The sequence below is a fragment of the Drosophila nasuta genome, chromosome 3 (assembly GCF_023558535.2).
Source record: "Drosophila nasuta strain 15112-1781.00 chromosome 3, ASM2355853v1, whole genome shotgun sequence".
Classification (NCBI taxonomy): domain Eukaryota; kingdom Metazoa; phylum Arthropoda; class Insecta; order Diptera; family Drosophilidae; genus Drosophila; species Drosophila nasuta.
Genome location: NC_083457.1, coordinates 16030826 through 16052078, shown reverse-complemented (window position 1 = coordinate 16052078; position 21253 = coordinate 16030826). Strand labels below are relative to the sequence as shown.

Sequence of the window (21253 nt, the reverse complement as noted above, 5' to 3'; positions counted from 1 at the left end):
AATTTTGCGATCGCAACCAAATCAGCAACCATTAAGACTATAGTTAGATTTTTGTTGATTTTCCGAAGCGGAAGTAGGCGTGGTAAAAATTTTAAATTAACTTGATCTTGTAAACCTAACAAGAACTATCGAAAATTATATCTCTATCTCTTAAAGTCTCTGAGATCTATGTGGCACAAAGACATAATACCCTTCTACCCTATGGGTAACCGGTATAAAAAGTGCTGTCCAAAATCATGGCTCTATCTCTGGTATGAATATCAAAACAAAAATTAGCTTCATAAAATTTTAAGGTCACATATAAGTATGTTTATTTCCTAATCTAATTTAGCAGTTCTTAAATTACGATTAGCCAATATCTGTTTTTAATTTTTGGAAACAAATTCATCACGTGCTGCTTTTCTTGGTATCTTGCCATTAAAATTGGTCGGCAGCTTATCAGTAAAGCGAACTCCAGCATTTAGTTGCTTCTGCAGACCATTCAACCTCTTGGCCACATGATCAATGATCGCCTTTTCACTTATGTCACATCCCTTTCGCTTCACCACCAAAGCACCTGCAGCATCTCCTTGTCTTTCATCATAGATGCCCACCACACACACGTCCTGCACCTCTGGTAGGTTTAAAATCACATTCTCTATTTCTGTGGGAGAGTAGTGTAGACCTTGGTACTTCATGACTTCCTTCTTGCGATCCACAATGTAGAGGAAGTTCTTGTCATCAAAGTATCCCAAGTCGCCAGTGTGGAACCAACCCTCAGAGTCCTGCATGCGCTCCGTTTCCTTCGGATTGTCATAATAACCGTTCCAGGTCTGTCCAATGTGCACGAAGATCTCACCAACCTGATCGTGGCCAAGTCTCTTGCCATCCTCATCTACGATTCGAATTTGAATACCCGGCAAAAGTCTTCCGGCTGCTGTATTGTTTGTAATTCCAACGTTACCCGTTATGGCTCCCACTTCGGTCATTGCATAAGCTGAATTGAAGACGGCATTCTTGCATATCTCCTGAGTTTTTTTAAGAGTTGTTAAGCTCACTAAACCGCCACCATAGCTGAGCATTCGAATAGAAGCAAGAGCCTCTGGGGTAGCAACAGGACAAGTGATTAAGGCGGCCAAATGTCTGGGCGGCAAGATAACATAGTTGATCTGGTAATTCTGAACCAGATTCACAAAATGCTCCGGGTTAAAAGACTTGTTAGATATAATGCGTGTGCAGCCGGCAACTGTGCTGAGAAGAAAACCCCAAACGCCTGTAATCCAATCCAATGAACTGGGCACATAGATAATCGATTCACTAGTAGTCAACCTAGAATTTGAAATAATGTTTAAAATAAATTTCATAAAATATAGATAAAAGTCTAGCTAACTTACATATCAACCATTATAAGACTACTATTTGAAATGCAAACGGCCTTTGGTAATCCTGTTGTGCCAGAGGAGCAAAGAATCGCCACGGTTTGATCTCCATTCTCGATAGATTCAGGCCTACAAATTATATAACAATTATATAAGGAACTTACATCTACCTTCTATTCCTTTTACTCACTGATAAAACTTTTCTGTCGTTGTAGGTTCTAGCAATGATTCAATATTCGGAACATCCTTAATTGTCCCGGTTAATGTAATAATCTCTGGATTCCATTCTTGAGTTGCAGAACGGAGTTTTTCATAGTGGAGTCCATCACAGAAGATTAGCTTTGGTTTGGTTATTCCAAATGCATATTGTATAGTATCTGTAAATTGAGGTCATTTAATATATACTAAGTGAGGAGAAGTATTTTTGATTAATCTTACCTTTATCTGCAATTGGATTCACAGCATGAAACTTTGTAGTGTTCATTAGACACGCGATACCCAAGGACATAAGATATGTGGAATGTGTACACATTATTCCAATCACATCCTTGCTATTAAGTTCTTTCTTTTTCAAGTGTTGTGCAATTCTTATGGCCCAAGTTATGGCCTCACCATTTGTTAAAGTTACGCCATCTTCATCATTTATCTATTGTTGTGGAATATTTTATCACAAGCTCTAAATTCTTAATAGATATTCTACTCACCTGGCACACATTTTTGGGCCAGTTTCTCATTATATTGAATATGATTCTGCCCACAGATATATCTTGATTGTACATCAAAGAACGTTGCATACCACTCCAGGTATTATTATCCTTATTGTAGGTTGTGGGAAATTGTGCCATATTGGAATCGAAGCTACTAACTTCTCAGTGCGAATGATTTATCGAACCCAGAGACTTTTGTATTTATAGTGAAGATGTACAGTGCAATTTGTCTTATCAAATTGTATGCCCAGACTATTCAATAAATATCTATTTATAATTGGGATTTTAATTCTTATCCTAATTTGAATTCATTCACTAAGTGACTAGCACCTGGTGCAACTTATCATTCTACTTACGTCTTTGCTTCAGATTCGGCTAATCATTATTTTCAATTATAATCGACTATTGGCACACTTTAGGGAACAACTTCAAGATCCCCTGCGCCTTTGACTTTTTGCTTGATAGTTAGGTTTCTTTATCTATTGTATAACCCTTGAGATTTGTTAAAAGAAATCAAAAGTTGAAGTAGTTTAGTAGTAGTGGGTATTAATAACTAAATAGGAATATTTAATCAATATACAATTGAAAATTACGTATTATCTAAAGTTTGGATTGTATTAACTTTGTGAGTTAAAATTGCAGAGTATCGTGTAGACCAGCATTCTCTATTAGATCATACTTTCTTGCTGACGTTATAAGTATCCATAGATTAGATTTCTTCTTGGAAATCATTGTTTTGCATTCACAGTGATTAATCATATATTAATTATAGCAAGTTGTGAAGTCCCAACATATGTGGATGTAAATATCTTGCTGCCGTTTTATGATACAGCAGATTACTTTTATTTGAATTTATGGACTTCAATTCGGAAATGAAACGCAGTATTTGCCTTTATAGGGTTTTTTTCTTTTTTGTTATCGTTTTTGAGTTTACAAGCTTATATGGACAGAATTATTCTACTAGAAACTAAGAATTATTTTTTTTACCCCATTTTGGGAGGTAAACTGCTCCCGCGCTATTCTTCGCAAAGTCTTTCCATTCACGTTGGCTGGCAATTTATCCGTGAAGCGAACTCCGGCATGAAGCTGCATCTGCACACCTTTCAATCTTTTGGCGACATGATCAATGATCGTCTTTTCACTTATATTACATCCGCTGCGCTTCACTACCAAAGCACCAGCCGCATCTCCTTGACTCTCATCGTAGATACCCACCACGCAGACGTCCTGCACCTCGGGCAGCTCTACAATGACATGCTCTATTTCCGTGGGCCAATAGTGCATACCTTGATACTTCATAATCTCCTTCTTGCGATCCACAATGTATAGATAGTTCTGATTATCAAAATATCCCAAATCGCCTGTGTGGAACCAGCCCTTATAGTCATGCATCTTCTGGGACTCAACAGGATTGCCATAGTATCCATTCCATCCACGTCCAGTATGGACATATATTTCGCCGACCTGATTGTAGCCCAATCTCTTGCCTTCCTCATCGACTATTTGAATCTTAACTCCCGGCAATAGTCTGCCAGCCGCATTATTATTGCTAATTCCAATATTTCCCGTAATGCCGCCCACCTCCGTCATGGCGTAACCTGAATTAAGCATGGCAGTCTTGCATATCTCCTGAGCACGCTGAAGTGTTGTGAGGGAAACTAAACCTCCACCATAGCTGAGCATACGAATAGAGGAAAGCGCCTCTGTGGTGGCAGCAGGACAAGTGATCAAGGCGGAGAGATGCCTCGGAGGTACAACGACGTAGTTGATTTTGTATTTCTTCACCAACTCCACAAAGTATTCCGGAGAGAAGGGTTTGTTCGTTATGATCCGAGTGCAGCCGAAAAGAGTGCTGAAGGAAAAGCCCCATAGACCGGTAATCCAATCCAAGGAACTTGAAGTAAATACGATCGATTCACTGCTGACTAGCCTGCAATATTTGGTTGTTAATTAAAAGAAACCAAATCTCAACTCTCATATCTCACATATTATCCTGTATAAGGATATGATTCGACATGCAGACAGCTTTCGGTAATCCTGTTGTGCCAGATGAGCACAAAATTGCAACAGTTTGATCACCACCAAGTTTCAGAGGTTCTGGTCTGGAATTTGCACATTAAATTACATCTTATGATTAATTAGATTTTCACTTATTACGCACATATAGAACATTTCTGTAGGTGTAGGATCCAGCAAGGACTCTATCCTAGGTACATTATCAATATGATCGATCATGGTGAATATTTCTGGTTGCCAAGCTCTTGTAGCAGATTTAATCTTCTCATACTCGAGTCCATCGCAAAATATGAGCTTTGGCTTGGTAATATTATAAATATATTTGATGGTATCTGCAATATTTAATCAAATTCCGTGATTTGAAATAAGTGCGATTAAATGTTGGACATACCCTCGTCAAGCATTGGATTGACAGCATGGAACGGTGTGGTGTTCAATAGACAAGCAACACCCAATGGCAGCAGATAAGTAGTGTTTTTAGCCAAAATGCCAATCACATCTGTATTATTTAATCCTCTCTTCTTCAGGTGTTGTGCAATGCGAACAGCCCAAGTAAGTGCCTGAGCATTTGTCAGCGTAACTCCGTCAACATCGTTGATCTGCACATTATTACAAAATTGTAAAACTGCATTGAAAATTCCTATCAGGGGCATGACTCACCTGTATAACATTTTTCGGCCAATTTTTCATGGTACTGAATATAATCCTGCCCACTGATGTGTCATAGTTGTACAAGGAGCTAATTTTTGCACCAGCCCAGGTGTTATCCTTGGGATCAAAGGTTGTTGGTAGTGCTGCCATATTGGTAGTCCGACTGTTTCTAAACTGACTTCTTTACACTCATAAGGTGTTGTGACTTGTGAAATATCAAACTCTATCGCCAGTATATTTATAATGACAATGTACTTCGTGATTTGTAGTTGTAAATCTATTTATGCCTTCCGTTGAAGGTTAACACTTCTGCCATCTTATCAATCACGAACTTAGCTACCAACCGCCTAATATCATAATCGGTTAATCATAATTTGACATATAGAAAAAGTAAGATGACTGCAAAATACCCTGTTTTAAACAAGCTTAAAAACATTAATTAACAACAACCTTAGTTAATTCTATTTAATTTGCAGAATTACGATTAGAATTCATTTCAGATTTTAATTTTTATAACTGAACAAGAAGTTCTATGCAGTTCACAATTAATTGAGGCAACGTCATAAGAACCCTTTTAAAGTTTTTAATGAGTACTAAGTACAAAGTAATGTATACGAGTTTAAACTGATTATTGGTCGAAAGATACAATTTCATATCAGTTCGCTCGGAAAGTAGTTTAAAGATTAGAACTGATTTTCCTTAACCAAGCCAACGTCATATATTCATTATCTTATCTTAAGTGTTTGGATTTTTGCATATTGTTGCTTTGTCATTAACACGTGTGCTATGTTTATATTATTAATACGCCTAATATAAATATATAAGTATGTGGGCAAATCCCAGATAAAGTCTACCAAATTAATTAAATTTTAATGTCTACAAGTATATAAATTATGCATTTATTAAAAACAAAATTTAATAAATATATTTGCCAAGCTTTAGCATTTTTTAGGCGCTTGCTAAAAACTACACTTTTGCAAATAAGTGATTGAATACGCTATTTTGTGTACTGTCCACCACAATCAAAACGTAAATACAATGAATTTATTAATTATGCAATAAGAAATTAAACTTTATTCCTTCTATGTTATATCAAAGTAGACAATATAATTTTTAAAAACTTCAAGAAACCTTACTATTTAATCGACAAATAAGTAAGAAATTCGCACTACGCACGTTACGTTCCACAATCGAAATGTAACGGCAAGTAACCGCAAACAAGAAAGCGATGCGCTTCGAAAGCTTTAGCAAAGCTTTTTGCGAATATCGTTGGTTTGCGCATAACTAAAGCTGCCGTGTATAAGACATGAAGTATAAGACAAGCAACAAAGTCTTCTAAAGTTGCTTATGATTGGTCGTCTGCTGACAATATTAAAGGCTACAATTTGCAATTTAATAACCTGAGAAGTAAATATAGATATTCTCCGTTGTTTATTTTCTTTTTATTTATTTTACCTATAAATATTTTGACAAATTTATTTTGCACAAATAAATGTATTGATTTATTGATTTAGTGAAGATAAAATTTTAAATTAGAAAGGTCATTAAATAGTCCTTTCCAATAGATGATTAAATTTCGAATTCTCAGCATTTTTATCGAATACATTATCTATTAATCTAAGTTTCGGTTAAATATATTACTAAACACTTAAGACATGAAGTATACAAATGACATTAGATTACAAAATTAAAAATAAAACAAAAGATTTTTACTGGCTCTTTTAGTAGCAGTCATGTATTTAAATACCTTAATTGCATCATCCCCATAAATAATGATTACTTCCTGTTAATGCTTAGATTATTTTTCAGTGCTTCTCACGTGGATAGATCTTGATATTTGCGCTGCGACAACAATAGGTCATTCATTCAGAAAAGTACATTTATTTGAAGGAATCATTAACCTTTCAAAAATATGTAGACACCGTAAAGCATATGAGAGAGTATTATTTATATTCGCATTATCAGCAGACGTGGGCGAATGCCACAACGCAAAAACATGTGCAGACATCGGTATCAAATTTGCCGACCCTCAAAACGGATCTCTATTGCCAACATTTTGGTCACGCACTCACCCACAATCGTTATCGTGATTCGGGCAGCGCGATCATTCACTCCACGAATCGTTATCGATGTTGAGTCCGATCATAGCTATCGAAAAACTCAAGCTCCAAATATTCTGAATTGCCCCCATTTATGGTAGATATAATCGTAATCGATGATCGGGTCATTTTGGCTGATGAAATTACTTATGCGAGGCAGACAACAAACAACAGCTAACGACCCTGCTGTTACTGAGATAAGCCGTCGCGAAGTAAACATTTCACATATAGACGTATTTATAACCCTAGACGCGACACAACAATAATAAGTTCTCTAAAAATAACAGTCCCGTTTCCGTATATCAACGTGGCTTAGCAACGGATCCCCAAGGGACTGAAATTTCCAAATCAACTATTAAATAATTTAATAGTAACATCTGTTTGTGTTTGATCAGAATCACACGATCGTTGAGTTTATGATGTTTTGAACGTGAATGATATGATAAGAATATTATGCTCCACCACCTGACCTCACGCAATCCAAATTATATTTATTGAAAGCTACGTGTCTAACTTTCATCATTGCTCAAACATCTGAGAGACACAATTTCGCGAGCGACATTTTAATCTATCGCTCAAAGTTCATTGTCAAGGGGGGCAAGGCATTGTTGTTGATGTTCTTATTATTGTGGGTACTCTTTATGGTTAATCAGCAATCGCAGAAATATTCCGTACACCCACAACATTCTCCACTTGAACACACTTCGGCACAATTAGCACCTGAATTGGATTTTGTCCCTTGTCTAACTTTTGCTTTATTAATCTGATTCATTTATTTTAAAAGCCCGCCTATGATCAAAACAATTTTATAATGCACAATTCAGCAGTCTAGCTAGCATGATGTGTTCCAAAGGTTGTCAAGCTTCAGGTGGGACACCTGCCAAGCTATGAGCCATATTAGGCCTTATCAACAGACGTTGCCGAAATCTCCGTCGCTTGTTTGGCGTATTCGCTAAATGATAGCTTTTTCTGAATCTAAAAGAGTATATTGTTTAATCATACCAAGAATTTCATTCATGCAAGTAGCCGGTAAAACAATATAAGAAATAATTTATTATGACTATTAGCCACAAACAAATCAAAATATATTTTTAAAATTTCTTTGAATTCCAAAAATTTCGCTTTAATATTAGAGGGTTTTTATTTTAAACCTTTATAATATTTGGTTATAGTGTCATGTTTATTTCTTTATTATATTTGTTTAAAACACATTTTGGAGTTACAAATAGTCAACATTAAAAATATCAGTCGATTTTAGCTATACAAAAGTAAAGTATAGTGTCCAATTAGAAAAAAAACGTGCAAGCAGTGCACTGCTTACCTCATTAAGCATAGCGTCTGCTTGTAGCACAGAATTCCGAAACAAAGTTTGTTTAACATTGAGCAATCTGAACTCAATAAATATTTTTCATTGCTTTTGTTACTGCCAACAACTGTTTAGTTAAGCTTCATCTCGAATATATTTAGTGTGAAGACTGAAGTGAAATAATGAAGTAAAACCGATTCACTTATCTGTGTACTAGAGTAATAGGTAGTACATACTATGATTGTTTGTTCCAAGTCGTATTGAAAGTGGGTCTTCAAATATAGTCATACAAATATAAATATATGAATATGTACAAATATATAGTGAGTTAATATACAAAGACCTTAAGCGGGAGTCTATTGGTCCGATAATCCAAACACTTTATTACAACTATATATAGCATTTTTAATTTGCACGACTTTGTTGCAATTCAGCTATAAAAACAATGACAAATGTAGACCCTGACGAATTTTTAATATAACGAAACTTTGTTTACAATAAATAATAAAATGAAGTACGTTTTGAAATAATTTTGATCGAACTCATTGCAAGCAGTACAATATGTTTAATGCACTGCTTACATTTTATGAGTGTGAAAGCAAGCAGTGAAAATGCATTGACCGCATTCGGCAATTTAAGTGATAATAATTCAATGAACCTAAGTAAGAATTATATTTTCTACTGGTTCTAATTCTAATATATATTTCTATACTTATATAGATTGAACACCGCTATTGATACTTGACAGAAATGAATAGTAAAAAATGACATGGAAAGTACCTTTTGATTTGATTACGTATAATGAAATGTTAAAGGCTAATATTATGTTAATATTATTTTTAACATATGTATTTATATATTCCTCAATTTACAAAAAATTTTTTTTTAAATTATAAAAAAAATATTTTCATTTAATTTAAAATGATCTTAATTATTTAATTGAATAAATTTTTATACGTCTGGTGAGCATGACACATTGTGCCCTTTGTATATGACGTAGGCACATCATACCCACTAACTAATCAAGATTGTCAAAATTTAGTCAACATCAAAATGAATACTCTGAACGATTTGTGTATAAATGAATTGACACATTAGCTTTAAGCCTGTCATATTATGTGTGTAAAGTAAAACTAGAAAGCTATCACGAGTGCTAGAATGCTCGCTATCTGATTGACATCATACTTACATTATATTATACGTTAACGACATCAAAAGACATTTTCCAGCATACTCTATAATTTATTAGTTTTGCGAATGTTCAACAAAGAATAAATTTCAATTAACTGCAATTACTAAGTCTGGGTCTGCTTTTGGGGAATTTTCCGGTGTGAATATTTCCAAGAATTCCTTTACGTAATATTACTTGTTGTTCTGGTTTCTACATTACACTGTCGTCGCCCTTGATTACGAATGAATTCTGAATTGGGGGGAGTACATAGGTTGATCGACCTGAGGCGTATAAATTGTGAATTTGAATATGTTTTCTAGTTTTCCAATCTGTTGATCAGCGTCTACTATTGCCGGAAGTAAATACGTGATGAATGGGTTGACATTGCACAATGCAGCTGTAAATACAGCATCGACAATCAGTTCGGGGTTAAGCAGAAGCTCTCTTATCAACAGCTCAGCATTATGACCCATTCAGCATAGTATGAATATAAGTCTCTCCTAGATGTGCTTTATGAATGGGGCTGTTCGATTGTATTCCTATTTCTTTTTGCATTTATCATTCTTCTTCTTTAACGCCTTGGCTTTAGCTTCGGCTTCGGCTATCTTGGCACAACAGATGGCTTCCTGGGCGAAATCGATGCCAGCAGCAATACTCGTCTTCAACTCTGGTATCATTTTCTTAAGTTGCTCCTTCTCATCGTCGGACATTTTCGGTAGTCCAAGATTCTTTTTGATACCCTCAGGACCCAGCTCTAAGGGTGTGGAAAAGAATGCCGCCTCAGTTACATCTGAGGCCACATAGCTGCACTCGACCACACCCGATTCGCCCTTGAGGCCGCGCAGCAAAGAGTTAACAAAGTGTGCCGCAGCATAAGCCATGGAGAGAGTAGCGGAGCCTCCGCCTGCCTTGGCCTTGACCACCTCGGTGCCAGCCTCCTGTATGCGATGTGTCAGTGCCTTCCACTCATCCGGAGTGGCGCACAATTTGGGGCTACACAGTGAGAGCAGCGGCAATATGGTAATACCGGCATGACCACCGATCACCGGTATATTGACTTCGGCAGGATCGAGCTTCAAGCGTTGGGCAAGGAATGTGCGGGCGCGCACAATGTCCAGCGTGGTTACGCCAAACATGCGCTTGGGATCATAGCAGCCAAGGGACTTCATCGTTTCGGCCGCAATGGGCACAACAGTGTTGAGGGGATTGGTGATGTAGGCCACCAGCGCCTTGGGGCAAGCAGCGCACATGGCACGCGAGACAGATATGGCCACCTCTCCATTGGCACCGAGCAGCTGGTCACGTGTCATATCCGGCTTGCGTGGCATGCCGGCTGGCACCACGACGATGTTCGAATCGTGCAGCGCATCCACCAGGGAAGCAGGGTCCTCGCCCTGAAAGCTCTCCACCTTCGTGGCGGTGCAGATGTGCGACAAGTCCATGTTGACACCCTTGACGTTGGTTCGATCATGCAGGGACAACTCCTTGATCAATGGATTCTGCTTGAGTAGCAATGACAATGGCTGTCCAATGCCACCGGCTGCACCCACCACAGTCACCTTGTAGTTGCGCACACTGTGAGTCCTGTGAATCCCGCTGATCATGTTTTCTTGCAGCTGGGAGAGTCGGAGAAGATTCTGACTGTGTCGTAGCCATACGATATAGCCGCAGCCACAGCTGTTTGCAATCATATTGATAATCTTGTTTAAAGTACTGAAAATCAAATTTGTTGAAGCTTAGATAGCAACTGATAAAAATTTAGTTTCCGGAAATTGAAGAAAAAACATGTGCTTCCTGAAGCAGATAAAGCCCCAGTGAAATGTGCCCATTTATAACTGTTTGAAGGTGACTAATCACAGACAAGAAAATGCTTGACTACTTGAAGCCCTCACATGACAGGAAACAGTTACATCATAAACTACCAACTATTTGAAATATTTTGTTATTTCTCAGAATTTAATATGTTAGTTTAGAATTTACACAATTCGTATTGACCATATTTGAATTGCTCTTAAAGCGAAAGAATTCAATATAAATCAGTTTTAATCACATTTTATTTCCGATCCCATCAAACCGACAGTAGACACCATCACAATTCAAAGCAGTTCTTAACTTAAGAAATCTAATTGAAAATGTTGTAGCAACCCCTATGCTAAAGAAATTCAGAATAAAATGAAATGATTGCACATTGTGATACAATTTTATTAAGCTTTCAAAAGTGACACCGCAACGAAATTATCATTTTTCCAGCATCGTTACTAACTTTGAGTAGACGTCATTTTCGTCAGACGTCAATTACCTCGAGTAAATCAGAATTTTTGGTCATTCGCTAGACATAACTAACTAATGTAGGAACGTCGATAATGAACAGCAACGAACGAATGATCGGCTCGTCGATTTCCGAAGAGACAAACCCGAAACTTTGTCGTTGAGCCGAAGTGCGCGAGAGCTAAGGCGATGTGGATGCGATGAAAGTATGGTAGTGATATAAACGTTAGGCGCTATGGAGAGCGACTTCTAGTTGTTGCCGGCATCGCTAACAATACGCACATAGCACAAAAAAAATCTACGAATACGAACTGTTGTCGTCCTCGTCTATTTAGAAGAAATCGTATACTTCAATACATTAATCGTCCGCGAGTCTATTTAGTATTAACATTCAGTATGGTTCAAGAAGTGAGTATATAAAGACTGCGAATCAAATGAAGTGAATGTGGTATGATCGATTAAACTGAGTGGAGTCCTTAAAATAAACAATACAAATTCGTTCTGCTTCGTGTCGGTTTCAATTCGTGTGCACATCGATTATCTGAAGACATGTCGAGCTTTATCTTAAGAGGGAATTTCCTTGCAAGTGCATTCGCATTTATACGTAAAAAATGCCAAAATAATCTTGTTTCTTCTGGTTGCAAATTTGACTTATATGATACTATTTGTCAAAACTAACCCGAACCAGAAAAAGGCGCTTGTCACTTTGAAAATGTTTCATAAATCACTTGAAATTTTTAAATAAGGTCAATGGCTCAGCCTCAGGCATTATGCACGGCATTTCTAACTGAACCGTGTCACATGATTGGTCGGTCGGTCGTCGCATTCAGCTGACTTTAATTCTTTGATCATAACATCGCCCATGCGCTGGTTAATAGCTAATCATGTGCTTTGCGTCTCTCTCCCATTTTTTAGAAATTCAACAACAAGCAAATGCTGCTGCTGACTTTGCTTCTGGTCGCGTGCCTGTCAGCCGTCAGCGTCAGCTGTAGACCTTCATCCGTGGAAGCTGAGAAAACGCTGGCAGTTGATCCCAGCGAATATCCCGGCAATCTGCCCGAGGAGACCATACGCAAGGTGCAACAGTGTGAGATTAATCAGACCACAATGGAGCTGTGCATGCGATGCGCAAAAGTCACAAGGTCTGAGATCATTTATCCTATGTGTTGCAATAATGATGATAGCGTCAAGGATTGGTGCTATGACTATGTCTATTATGGCAATAGCAATTAGTACAATAACTCTAGTGCTTGTGATTTTGAACTAGGATACTTATGTACTTGCCAAATTCTATTAACATTCCTTGCATCTTGAATGCACTGTGGATCGATTGGCTGTGATACTAAAGGCAATATTATTATATCAATTTTACATATATATTATATTATATTTAGTTTGTAATAAATTAATCTTTGCCCTGTGAGTTGCATTAGAACATTGAAAAAAACATCAACTCTCAATCCTTAAAAATGTATACTTTTATTTTTTTCGGACGGAAACTTTAAAAACATTTAATGCTTTTTGCAATTTTAGTCTATAGATAGTTTATAGTTTCCATTTTGAAGCTATATAATTATAACTTAGTAGGAAACTAATGGTTTTTTCTTTTGGCATAAAATATGATTATATTTTCAACAATATTTTATACTTTAAAACTCGATTTTAACGTACAATAAATGTAAATACAAATACTAACTTAAAATGATTAATAAAAACTGACTATACTGACATAAAAATGTGTATATTAAATGCAACCCTTAGTTTTTATACCCGATATCCATGGTAGAAGGGATGTTTAATATATTTTTGGTAAATAATTTTTAGAAGCAACGCCTAACAATGACACATTGTCTCTCAATTTGCTGAATTTCTGGAAAATTTGATGGATAAATCAAGTAACGGTAAAATTTAACGGGCATAGAGCGCTGACACACTGTGTCTCTTATAAAAAGATATCAGGTGTTTTTAACCTCATATGTATATATTAAACATCAGCGTTCAATTTTCCATTTGTAAAGAACACTTACTCTTGAAATTTATTCACTGGAATTTTTTGACACCATATTCAAGACCCACTGTAAGCATCGACACGTTTAGATAGGGATATTATTTTGTTATTATTACGCACAAATCATGTTTTTTTAAAGCAAATTAAATATCAAGTGTTATTATTAAAGCAAGAGTTGTTTTTTTGTGCACACTACAGTCTTTATGACTCCTGATGTTCCAGAATTTACCTGAGTACTATATTGATATACCAAATATAGCGTTAGGTATATATATATATTATTGGTATATTATTTATTTATTTTAAGAAAAGCTAACATAATTTTGATACCCGCTACCCATACCATTTGGTAAATTTTTAGTACATTTTATAGTATTTTCGGTATATATTGAAAATAATACCGCAATATTGTGCTTTTATTCCAAATGGGTAGCGGGTATCTAACAGTCGAGTGTGCTCGAGCACACTTTCTTTTTTAATTGTTCCATGAGAATGAGAATCTACACATACTCCAAATTTATCCACTTGAATTTTTTCACCAAATTCAACACCAATATAAAAATCTACACCTTTAGATGGAGCAATTATTTTTTATTAATCTGTGGAAATATATATATATATATTTTTTTTTTGGAAAAATTGTATAGCAAGTGTTATTAAAGCTAGAGCTGCAATAATAACAGTCTTTATGATTCCTGATGTTTCTGTCTTCCACATTCTTCATTTCAATAAAATGGGTAGCGGGTGCCACAAGCACCCTTAACTAAAGCTGTCATAATTTTTTAATTAAACCATTACTAGGATCAAAGGTCTTAGACTTTAACTTCAGTATATTTCGTACGGCATACTAGTTATGTCCAAGTAACTATTGTCCCACAGTAGTGATCTACACTAAGAAATATTTATGAATATTGGCATTGGGGATGGTATCAGTAAAAAAATATCGTAAAGAATATGGGTGATCACGCAAAACAACACTGATCCCAATTCGTCATTTTTGGCACGCGGGTTGTAAATAATGAAAAACCCCAATCAATAGCTCGGAGGGGGAATCATCGATCCAAGGTAAAAAGGTTATCTCAACAAAAAAAAAAATACTCCTGTGCGTTATCCAACAGATTATAGGAGGCGCCAAATAAATACTTATTTAATAAATATACAAAACATTTAAATATTTTTTTCAATAATTTTATTTATTTTTTGTTTGTATAATTCTTTTGTTTCATATGGTTTTTTTTGGCTTTTTTAAATCTTCAGAAAACTTTATAAAATGTACATGTTTAAATGAATATTAATTACGATTTGAGAATTGAAATGATAATTACGTGAAAGAAAAACACAAATATATATACAAATGGTATATATACATATATAATATGCTTATAGATCGATTGATTGAGTAGCACATATTGAAGAGACCCGATTGATGAAATTAACGACAATTAAATATTACAGTTTATGCTGTTGCTCCTCTTTCATATGGTAAAACATAATTAAATCGATAATATGTATTGAAAAAAATGCACATTCCGTTTAAACGGGCGGCTAATAGGACTGCGGTGGCCGACATCACATCGAACTTGCACACTAGTTAACAACACCACGTGAATTCTAACTGAACGATATAAATTTATGTAACAAACGAATGTTTCAACAAGAAACGAGCTATACACATATATACATGAATTGTTAATGTATATATATATATAAATATATATTCAGTCACTCAATCGATTTGAATGTCGATCTGCGAACGCTTTAGTCTTTGTTGGCTGCGTTGTCTATGCTGCTGTTGGAGTTGTTCTTGTCGCGATGACGCACTGTTCGTTGTTGTTTGTTGAGTCGCTCGTGGACTGAAAGCAACATTTAGATTTAAAGTCGCGTGAAGAGCTCAACTTACCAGAATTCAAGCACGCTTTTAAAGATTGTTATTTTATGATCTACACTTTGTTGTTATCTTTTTTTTTGGTTTTTTGTTTGTTAATGAGTTTTGCTGTCAACTGCAGTTGCAGCGTGCGAAGTACGCTCCAAATGCAGATAGGAACAATCGACATCCTCGCAGCGACCCATCAGATCGAACGGGCAGATGGTGGCATTAATATTCAGTTGGCTGTCATTCGCAGAAGACACGAAACGAAACAAGAAAACAAATTCAATTCAATGATAGCAATAGCAAGCGAAACGATACTCACCTATTGTAATTGCGCGACATGGGCGTGCGATACTCTCCGAGCAGGGAATCGCTAACTGGCGCCTCGCTCAGCTCCCGCATGAAGCTGACGGTGTAGGGCGGCACATCCTGCACTTGGACCGCGGCAGGACTTGCAGGTACATTAGCATCTGGGGCTGCAGCTTCTGGCGTTGTCTGTAAGTAAACTCAACTCGTTTGTTAGTGTGGGGGTTAGCACAGTTACAGGGACAAACAAACAAACAATGGTAGATGATCGAAACAAGTTCTTAGAAATTAGTTGGAAGCAATAGAAGAATATCTAAAATCCACGCACATCAACGTCCAGCCGTATCGTCGCCTCATCTACTCCAGCATCTGTTTCAATGGCATCACTTGCAACTGGCTGCTCTTGCTCAGGCTCTGGCTCAACACTGCTGCTCTCTGGCTCAGCTGGAGAAGTTGCAGGACTTTTATTGCTGGACGGCGTCGTGTCAGTTGCATGCGCTGGGTCAGCTTCAACTTCAGTGTCCGCTGTCACATCTCTTTGAACTGTGTTTTCGCTTGTAGCGTTAGTTGGCAGATCCAGTGTATCCTCATACGTTGCAATCGAGTTGTACAGACGTATCTCTTTGGTAAGCAGGGTCGACTTGCGCATAATCTCGCTCTTGCCGGGATCCAGTAACCTGAAAATAATCAAAACTGTAGCTGCAACCAACCTAATATCAGCTAAAACATTTATGGCGTCCGCATATCATTTCAACCATTCACGTTGACCCCGAAAGTTCTTATTGCTGTTACGCTTCTACTGCTGCTGCTGCTGTAGTAGTTCTTTGTTGTTTGTCGTTGCTGTGATTGTTGTACCTGTAGTCAGAGCCCTGCAGATCAGTGCCTAGATCCATGGCAGCATTGCGCAGCTTGTTGCGTTTCTGTTTCAGCGATATTATGATCTCATGACTCGCTTGTATCTCAGGCTGTATCCGTGACAACTTCGCCTCCTCCAACTTGACCGATTGCTTCACAACCTGTAACTCGGCATACAGCTCCTCCAGCCTGCGCTCGTAACGCAGACGCGCAATCTTTGACATTCTCGCCTCCTCCACCATATGCAGCGATTTCTCTAGATTCGTGACCATGCTGCCCCTATTAATAGAATAAAGTCAATAACTTTAGCATATAGAATGCTAAATTTCTTACCCGATTTTAAGAAATGAATTCTCGAATGCTTTTAGTCTGCTCTCCTTCGATGGCTGCAGCAACTTTGATGTGCCGCCCAGCTCTTTGGTCTTGTTTGCTTTAACTGTTGTTGCTTCCGTTGGACTACGGCTGCCTTCCGCCTCGGCTTTTCCGGTGCCAGTCTTCTTTAAAGCGGGCTGTGTCTTCTTTACGGCTTTAGCTGAGGTTCCATTGGTTGTGGCTGCATTTGCTATTTTTCTGGCAGTGTTTACTGTGTTGGCAGTTCCTTTCGCAGTTTCAATCAGTTTCTTCTTTTCCAGCAGCCGCATACGCTCGATAAGAAGCAGGTACTCCTTTTGTGATGCCACCGGCAAGTGACGCACAGCCTAACGTAATAAAAAAGTATAGATAATTAGCTAAACATCTCACATAACTCATTCGTATACTCACCACCGGCGTTGGCTTAACTTTGTTGCTTGGCTGCAGCGGCGCAGGTTTCGCTATGGTTTCCGCTGCCGCCTCGATTGTCTTTGTCGCTTCTTGTGGAGGCTTTTCGCTGGCCAAAGGCGAAGGTGTGGGCACCTTGGAGCGCGCCTGCTTAAGAAAATCGTCCAGCTTCTTCTCAAAGTACTCGTTGATAACGGTGCGTCGCAAATTATTGTTACTCGGCGCCGTCGAGTCTAGAATCTCAGAGTTGGGTGTGTTTGAACGTGTCGTGGAATTGCTGGCACTATCCATTGCCTGGCTGAGCGGACTCTGATATTCAGCGTAGCTTGTATAACAGCTGCGCAGTTCTAGCTCGTCGTCACTGCCCGCTGATGACTCTGCCAATGTTATAACTAGTTTGTTCACCTTGATGCTATTTGGATCGACTGTGGTTATCAGTCGTGTTGTGCTTGCCGCGTTGTGAATGTGCAGTGGAGCCACTGGCTCCTTGACCAGCAGTGTTGTAGGTCGCTTCAATGGCGGAGCGGCTTGAGTGAGCTTGGAAATCTTGCGCTTAGGCGCAGTCTTTTTGTTGATCACCTTGTTGGGTTTCACAATCTTAATAATGTCGGTGGGAGATGAGTGTAAAGTTGTTGTAGGTGCAGGAATGGATGGCACTTCACCAGCTTCAACTGCGGGTTGTGGCGGTGATGGATAAGGATCCAGTTCAGGGGCTGGCACAGGCAAGGGCGCAGTCTGCAACTCTTCAACAACTGCAAATGGCACTGCACTTGGCTGTAGCATCGCTTCAGCTTGTTTTATGGGTATGTCATGGTCATCGGAAGTCACCTGGAAACGGCGTACAGCCTTTTTGAGTATTTCTGGACTCTCTTCGGGCGTCTCTTCGCCGAGAGTCTTTTTCTTCGACGCAATGCTAGAGAGCAACAGCAGACGCAACTGGTCGGGATCATCCGAGTCGTGCGTTTCGCTTTTCTCTTCAGCCACAACTCGCTCCACCTGCTTGGCTGTTGGTTTCAGCTTGGATAGCAACAACGCACGCAAGGCGCCCGCCTCATCATCGCTAGTGAGCTGCGATTGCGTTTGCGTCTGCGAGTTGTCCATTGAGATCGATTGAATGTCAGAGAGCGAACCACGACGCGACTGCTGTTCACTTAAATGCAGCGCATCGCGCGCATCGTCATCCTCCAGATGCATGTGTGGAATGTGATAGGAAGGTGGTGGCGGAGGCACTTCATCGTCATCATAATTGAACTGACCTCGCTTCTGTTGAGCCAGCTGCTCCTCTTCGTCATCATCGTCTACTACAATGGGCATGGAAACAGGGGGCAACGAATTTGGTACAAAGCAATTCCAGCTCTCCTCTCTATTGACCGTCGTTTGCCAGTTGTCTGCCCATTGCTGCCGCTCATCATCGCTGTCCGTCTGCGCCAGATCCATGTCCACTGGCTCCACAAAGTTGCTGGGCGGTGGACTATACGTTATGCGCTCTGGTGACGCAGCTGGACTTATCTCCATCAGATCATCGATATCGTCGCACTCATGACTGAGGTTTGGCTGATGCACGCGATTAATCATGTCTGTGGGCGAGTAGGCACGCTCTGCATCGCGCTTCTTGCGTGCCAAGTGCTTTTTTAGCATCGCAGACTTGAGCGCAATAAGACGCAACTTGAGTTCTGGCGTATCATCATCCTGTAGGTCCTGTGACTGTTGTTCTTGTTGATCGACCTGCACCACCTTGTTGGGCTGCTGTGTGTAGCCATCAAGGGATCGTGGCGATAACTCCTCTGTGCGCTTCAACTGCTGCTCCTTTGAATTGGAGTTTGGACTGGGAGATTTTCGCAAGCGATACTGCAAGCGCTCCTTGAGACTGTGCTTGGGCTTGAGATCATAGCTGCCAGTGCGAGCCAACGCAACTCGCAGCTTGTCGCGACTCAGCTTCAATTGCGCCAGATCGTCGAAATCATCGTTCTCGTTTTCCGCATTGCCATCATACTCGCCTATCTCATCGTCATCTTCGAGCGAATCCAACAGAATGGCAGCCTGTTGCTGCTGACAATAATGACTGTGACGGCGCTTCTTCTTAAGTTGATGCTCCCGACGCGCGAATGGATTCCTTCTAAGCACCTGGCCATGTTTTTTCGACTCGGTTCGCTTCGATTTATGTCGACGATACTTTTTGGGTGGCTCAAACTCTTCCTCTGACAGGCTGGAGACATCCGATAGCACACTAATAGGCGAGAAGTGCTGATAAGGCGTATATCTGTCAATTCTATGTGGCCTTTGGTAATCTGCAAGTAATATAGATTAGCTTATCAGTTCTCAAAAAATTAATGAAGTATGCCCTGCTTTCAATTCTTGTAGAATATTATTTTCAGTGGGGCAACAATGTGTACGTTCTCAATTTACGACTGTATTCGACCCGTTTATGTTGCTTGCTATTTACTCTTCAATAGCATCTACAATTACGTAGTGATCGTTATGACATTTTTAGGTTTAAAGTTATTATTATAGATTTGGAATGATATATAAGCCTTTTCATCATAACAACGCATATAAAAGAATGATCAAGATTTGGTTCTTTATCTTTCGTCAAATGCAGAAATCTAAATATATTTAAATACAGAGTTCGTTCCTTCACCATATTTGGCTTCTGATAATTCACTTGGACTCTCTTTTTACTATTTCGATTAGCGAACGGGTCTATGAATGGAGCATATTTTGTTTGAAAATTATAGAATTCCGATTGTGTTATTCACTTGAACAAGGTCATTTTATTAGAGCAACATCACACGCACACACGCATACACTGGCAGGCTCATTGATAACTGTGCATGTGTATGTACGTGTGCATATTACATAGGCAGAGAACGTGTTGCTTCAATGTATTTACACTGGGCGCTGCACTTACTGTATTGATTGGCCAAGTTGGCCGAGAGCATTTCCATTTTCTCGATATCCTTGCTTTTGTCTTCCAGCTGCTGGATGCGAGCACGTAATTTGAATTCTTCATCTTCAGAAGATATTATCATTTCGAAATCATCGACAATTTCGCCCTCCTCGCGGTCTTCTTCCTCGGCGCCATTTCCATTATCGACAATTTCAGCGTCTTTAATTTGCGCACTTTGTTGTGTCGAATTCATATCACCGCAGGCATCCAATTGTTGTCCAGTCGCAAAGCTCTGCATTGCGCAGACAACCATTTTAAATGTGCTACGAAAAGCTACTAGTTTTTATATTTTGTAAAAAATAAGGCAGGAAATTCAACACTTCTCGAACGGCGACTGAAAAAAAAACTAGAGGTGGAAACATCGAAGCCAAAATCGATGCATCGATGTTTTAAAAATTCAAAACGTCGATTTCTTTGGTAAACATCAAAGATTTTTTGAACACAAACAAATATAATAAATTAATGAATAATTTTAATGAATGTGTCATATGTTTAAACAGAATTTAAATTTTTGTATATTGAAAAAGAGCTTTTTTGAAAGTGGTTTTATTGTTGGTTTGTGACCACAGAAAGATTGGAACACAGAACCCTTGAATTACCTTCTGGTCACACTTCATATGAAATATTGGTATATTTGGAAAACCCGTGAACATGGGGGCATCATTTCAAATAATAATAATAATTTAGCTTTTTTTAAATCTAGATATCATTAGACCATTTGCGAGACGTGTTTCCCATGATTAAATTTCTGTAAATAGTATTAAAAATAATGCGTAATCGAAAAACGAGCAATAAGATTTTCATAATTTTAGGTCACACAGTGCTGTAATGTACAATTTAAAATTTTTAATTTTATTAAAATATCATAAACAAACGGTACACAAAATATTGAAAATTAATTAATTAAGGATTATTAAAATTTGTATCCGCAA

The 21253-nt window shown here is 38.4% G+C and overlaps 5 protein-coding genes across 5 annotated transcripts; 1 reads left to right on the top strand and 4 right to left on the bottom strand.

Annotated features, from left to right (window-relative positions):
* Positions 1-315: 315 nt before the first annotated feature.
* LOC132791150 (uncharacterized) lies at positions 316-2223 on the bottom strand. The gene is made up of 5 exons (XM_060799966.1): positions 2063-2223; positions 1797-2004; positions 1549-1735; positions 1374-1487; positions 316-1308 (listed from the first exon to the last, which is right to left on the bottom strand). The coding sequence occupies exons 1-5, from the start codon at positions 2201-2203 to the stop codon at positions 366-368; spliced, it is 1593 nt and encodes a 530-aa protein (XP_060655949.1). The 5' UTR covers positions 2204-2223; the 3' UTR covers positions 316-365.
* A 711-nt stretch (positions 2224-2934) lies between these two features.
* LOC132790114 (uncharacterized) lies at positions 2935-4956 on the bottom strand. Its single transcript, XM_060798550.1, has 5 exons — positions 4742-4956; positions 4473-4680; positions 4227-4413; positions 4051-4167; positions 2935-3995 (listed from the first exon to the last, which is right to left on the bottom strand). Exons 1-5 carry the CDS (start codon positions 4880-4882, stop codon positions 3026-3028), a joined length of 1623 nt encoding a protein of 540 aa, XP_060654533.1. The 5' UTR covers positions 4883-4956; the 3' UTR covers positions 2935-3025.
* A 4402-nt stretch (positions 4957-9358) lies between these two features.
* On the bottom strand, positions 9359-11120 carry LOC132791280 (malate dehydrogenase, mitochondrial-like). Its single transcript, XM_060800141.1, has one exon. The coding sequence runs from the start codon at positions 10997-10999 to the stop codon at positions 9848-9850; it is 1152 nt and encodes a 383-aa protein (XP_060656124.1). The 5' UTR covers positions 11000-11120; the 3' UTR covers positions 9359-9847.
* A 695-nt stretch (positions 11121-11815) lies between these two features.
* LOC132791281 (uncharacterized) lies at positions 11816-13076 on the top strand. The gene is made up of 2 exons (XM_060800142.1): positions 11816-11984; positions 12492-13076. The coding sequence occupies exons 1-2, from the start codon at positions 11973-11975 to the stop codon at positions 12807-12809; spliced, it is 330 nt and encodes a 109-aa protein (XP_060656125.1). The 5' UTR covers positions 11816-11972; the 3' UTR covers positions 12810-13076.
* Positions 13077-15509: 2433 nt separating this feature from the next.
* On the bottom strand, positions 15510-20671 carry LOC132794422 (uncharacterized). Its single transcript, XM_060804869.1, has 7 exons — positions 20283-20671; positions 17378-19662; positions 16949-17313; positions 16616-16894; positions 16089-16437; positions 15777-15949; positions 15510-15694 (listed from the first exon to the last, which is right to left on the bottom strand). The coding sequence occupies exons 1-7, from the start codon at positions 20572-20574 to the stop codon at positions 15565-15567; spliced, it is 3873 nt and encodes a 1290-aa protein (XP_060660852.1). The 5' UTR covers positions 20575-20671; the 3' UTR covers positions 15510-15564.
* Positions 20672-21253: the final 582 nt, after the last annotated feature.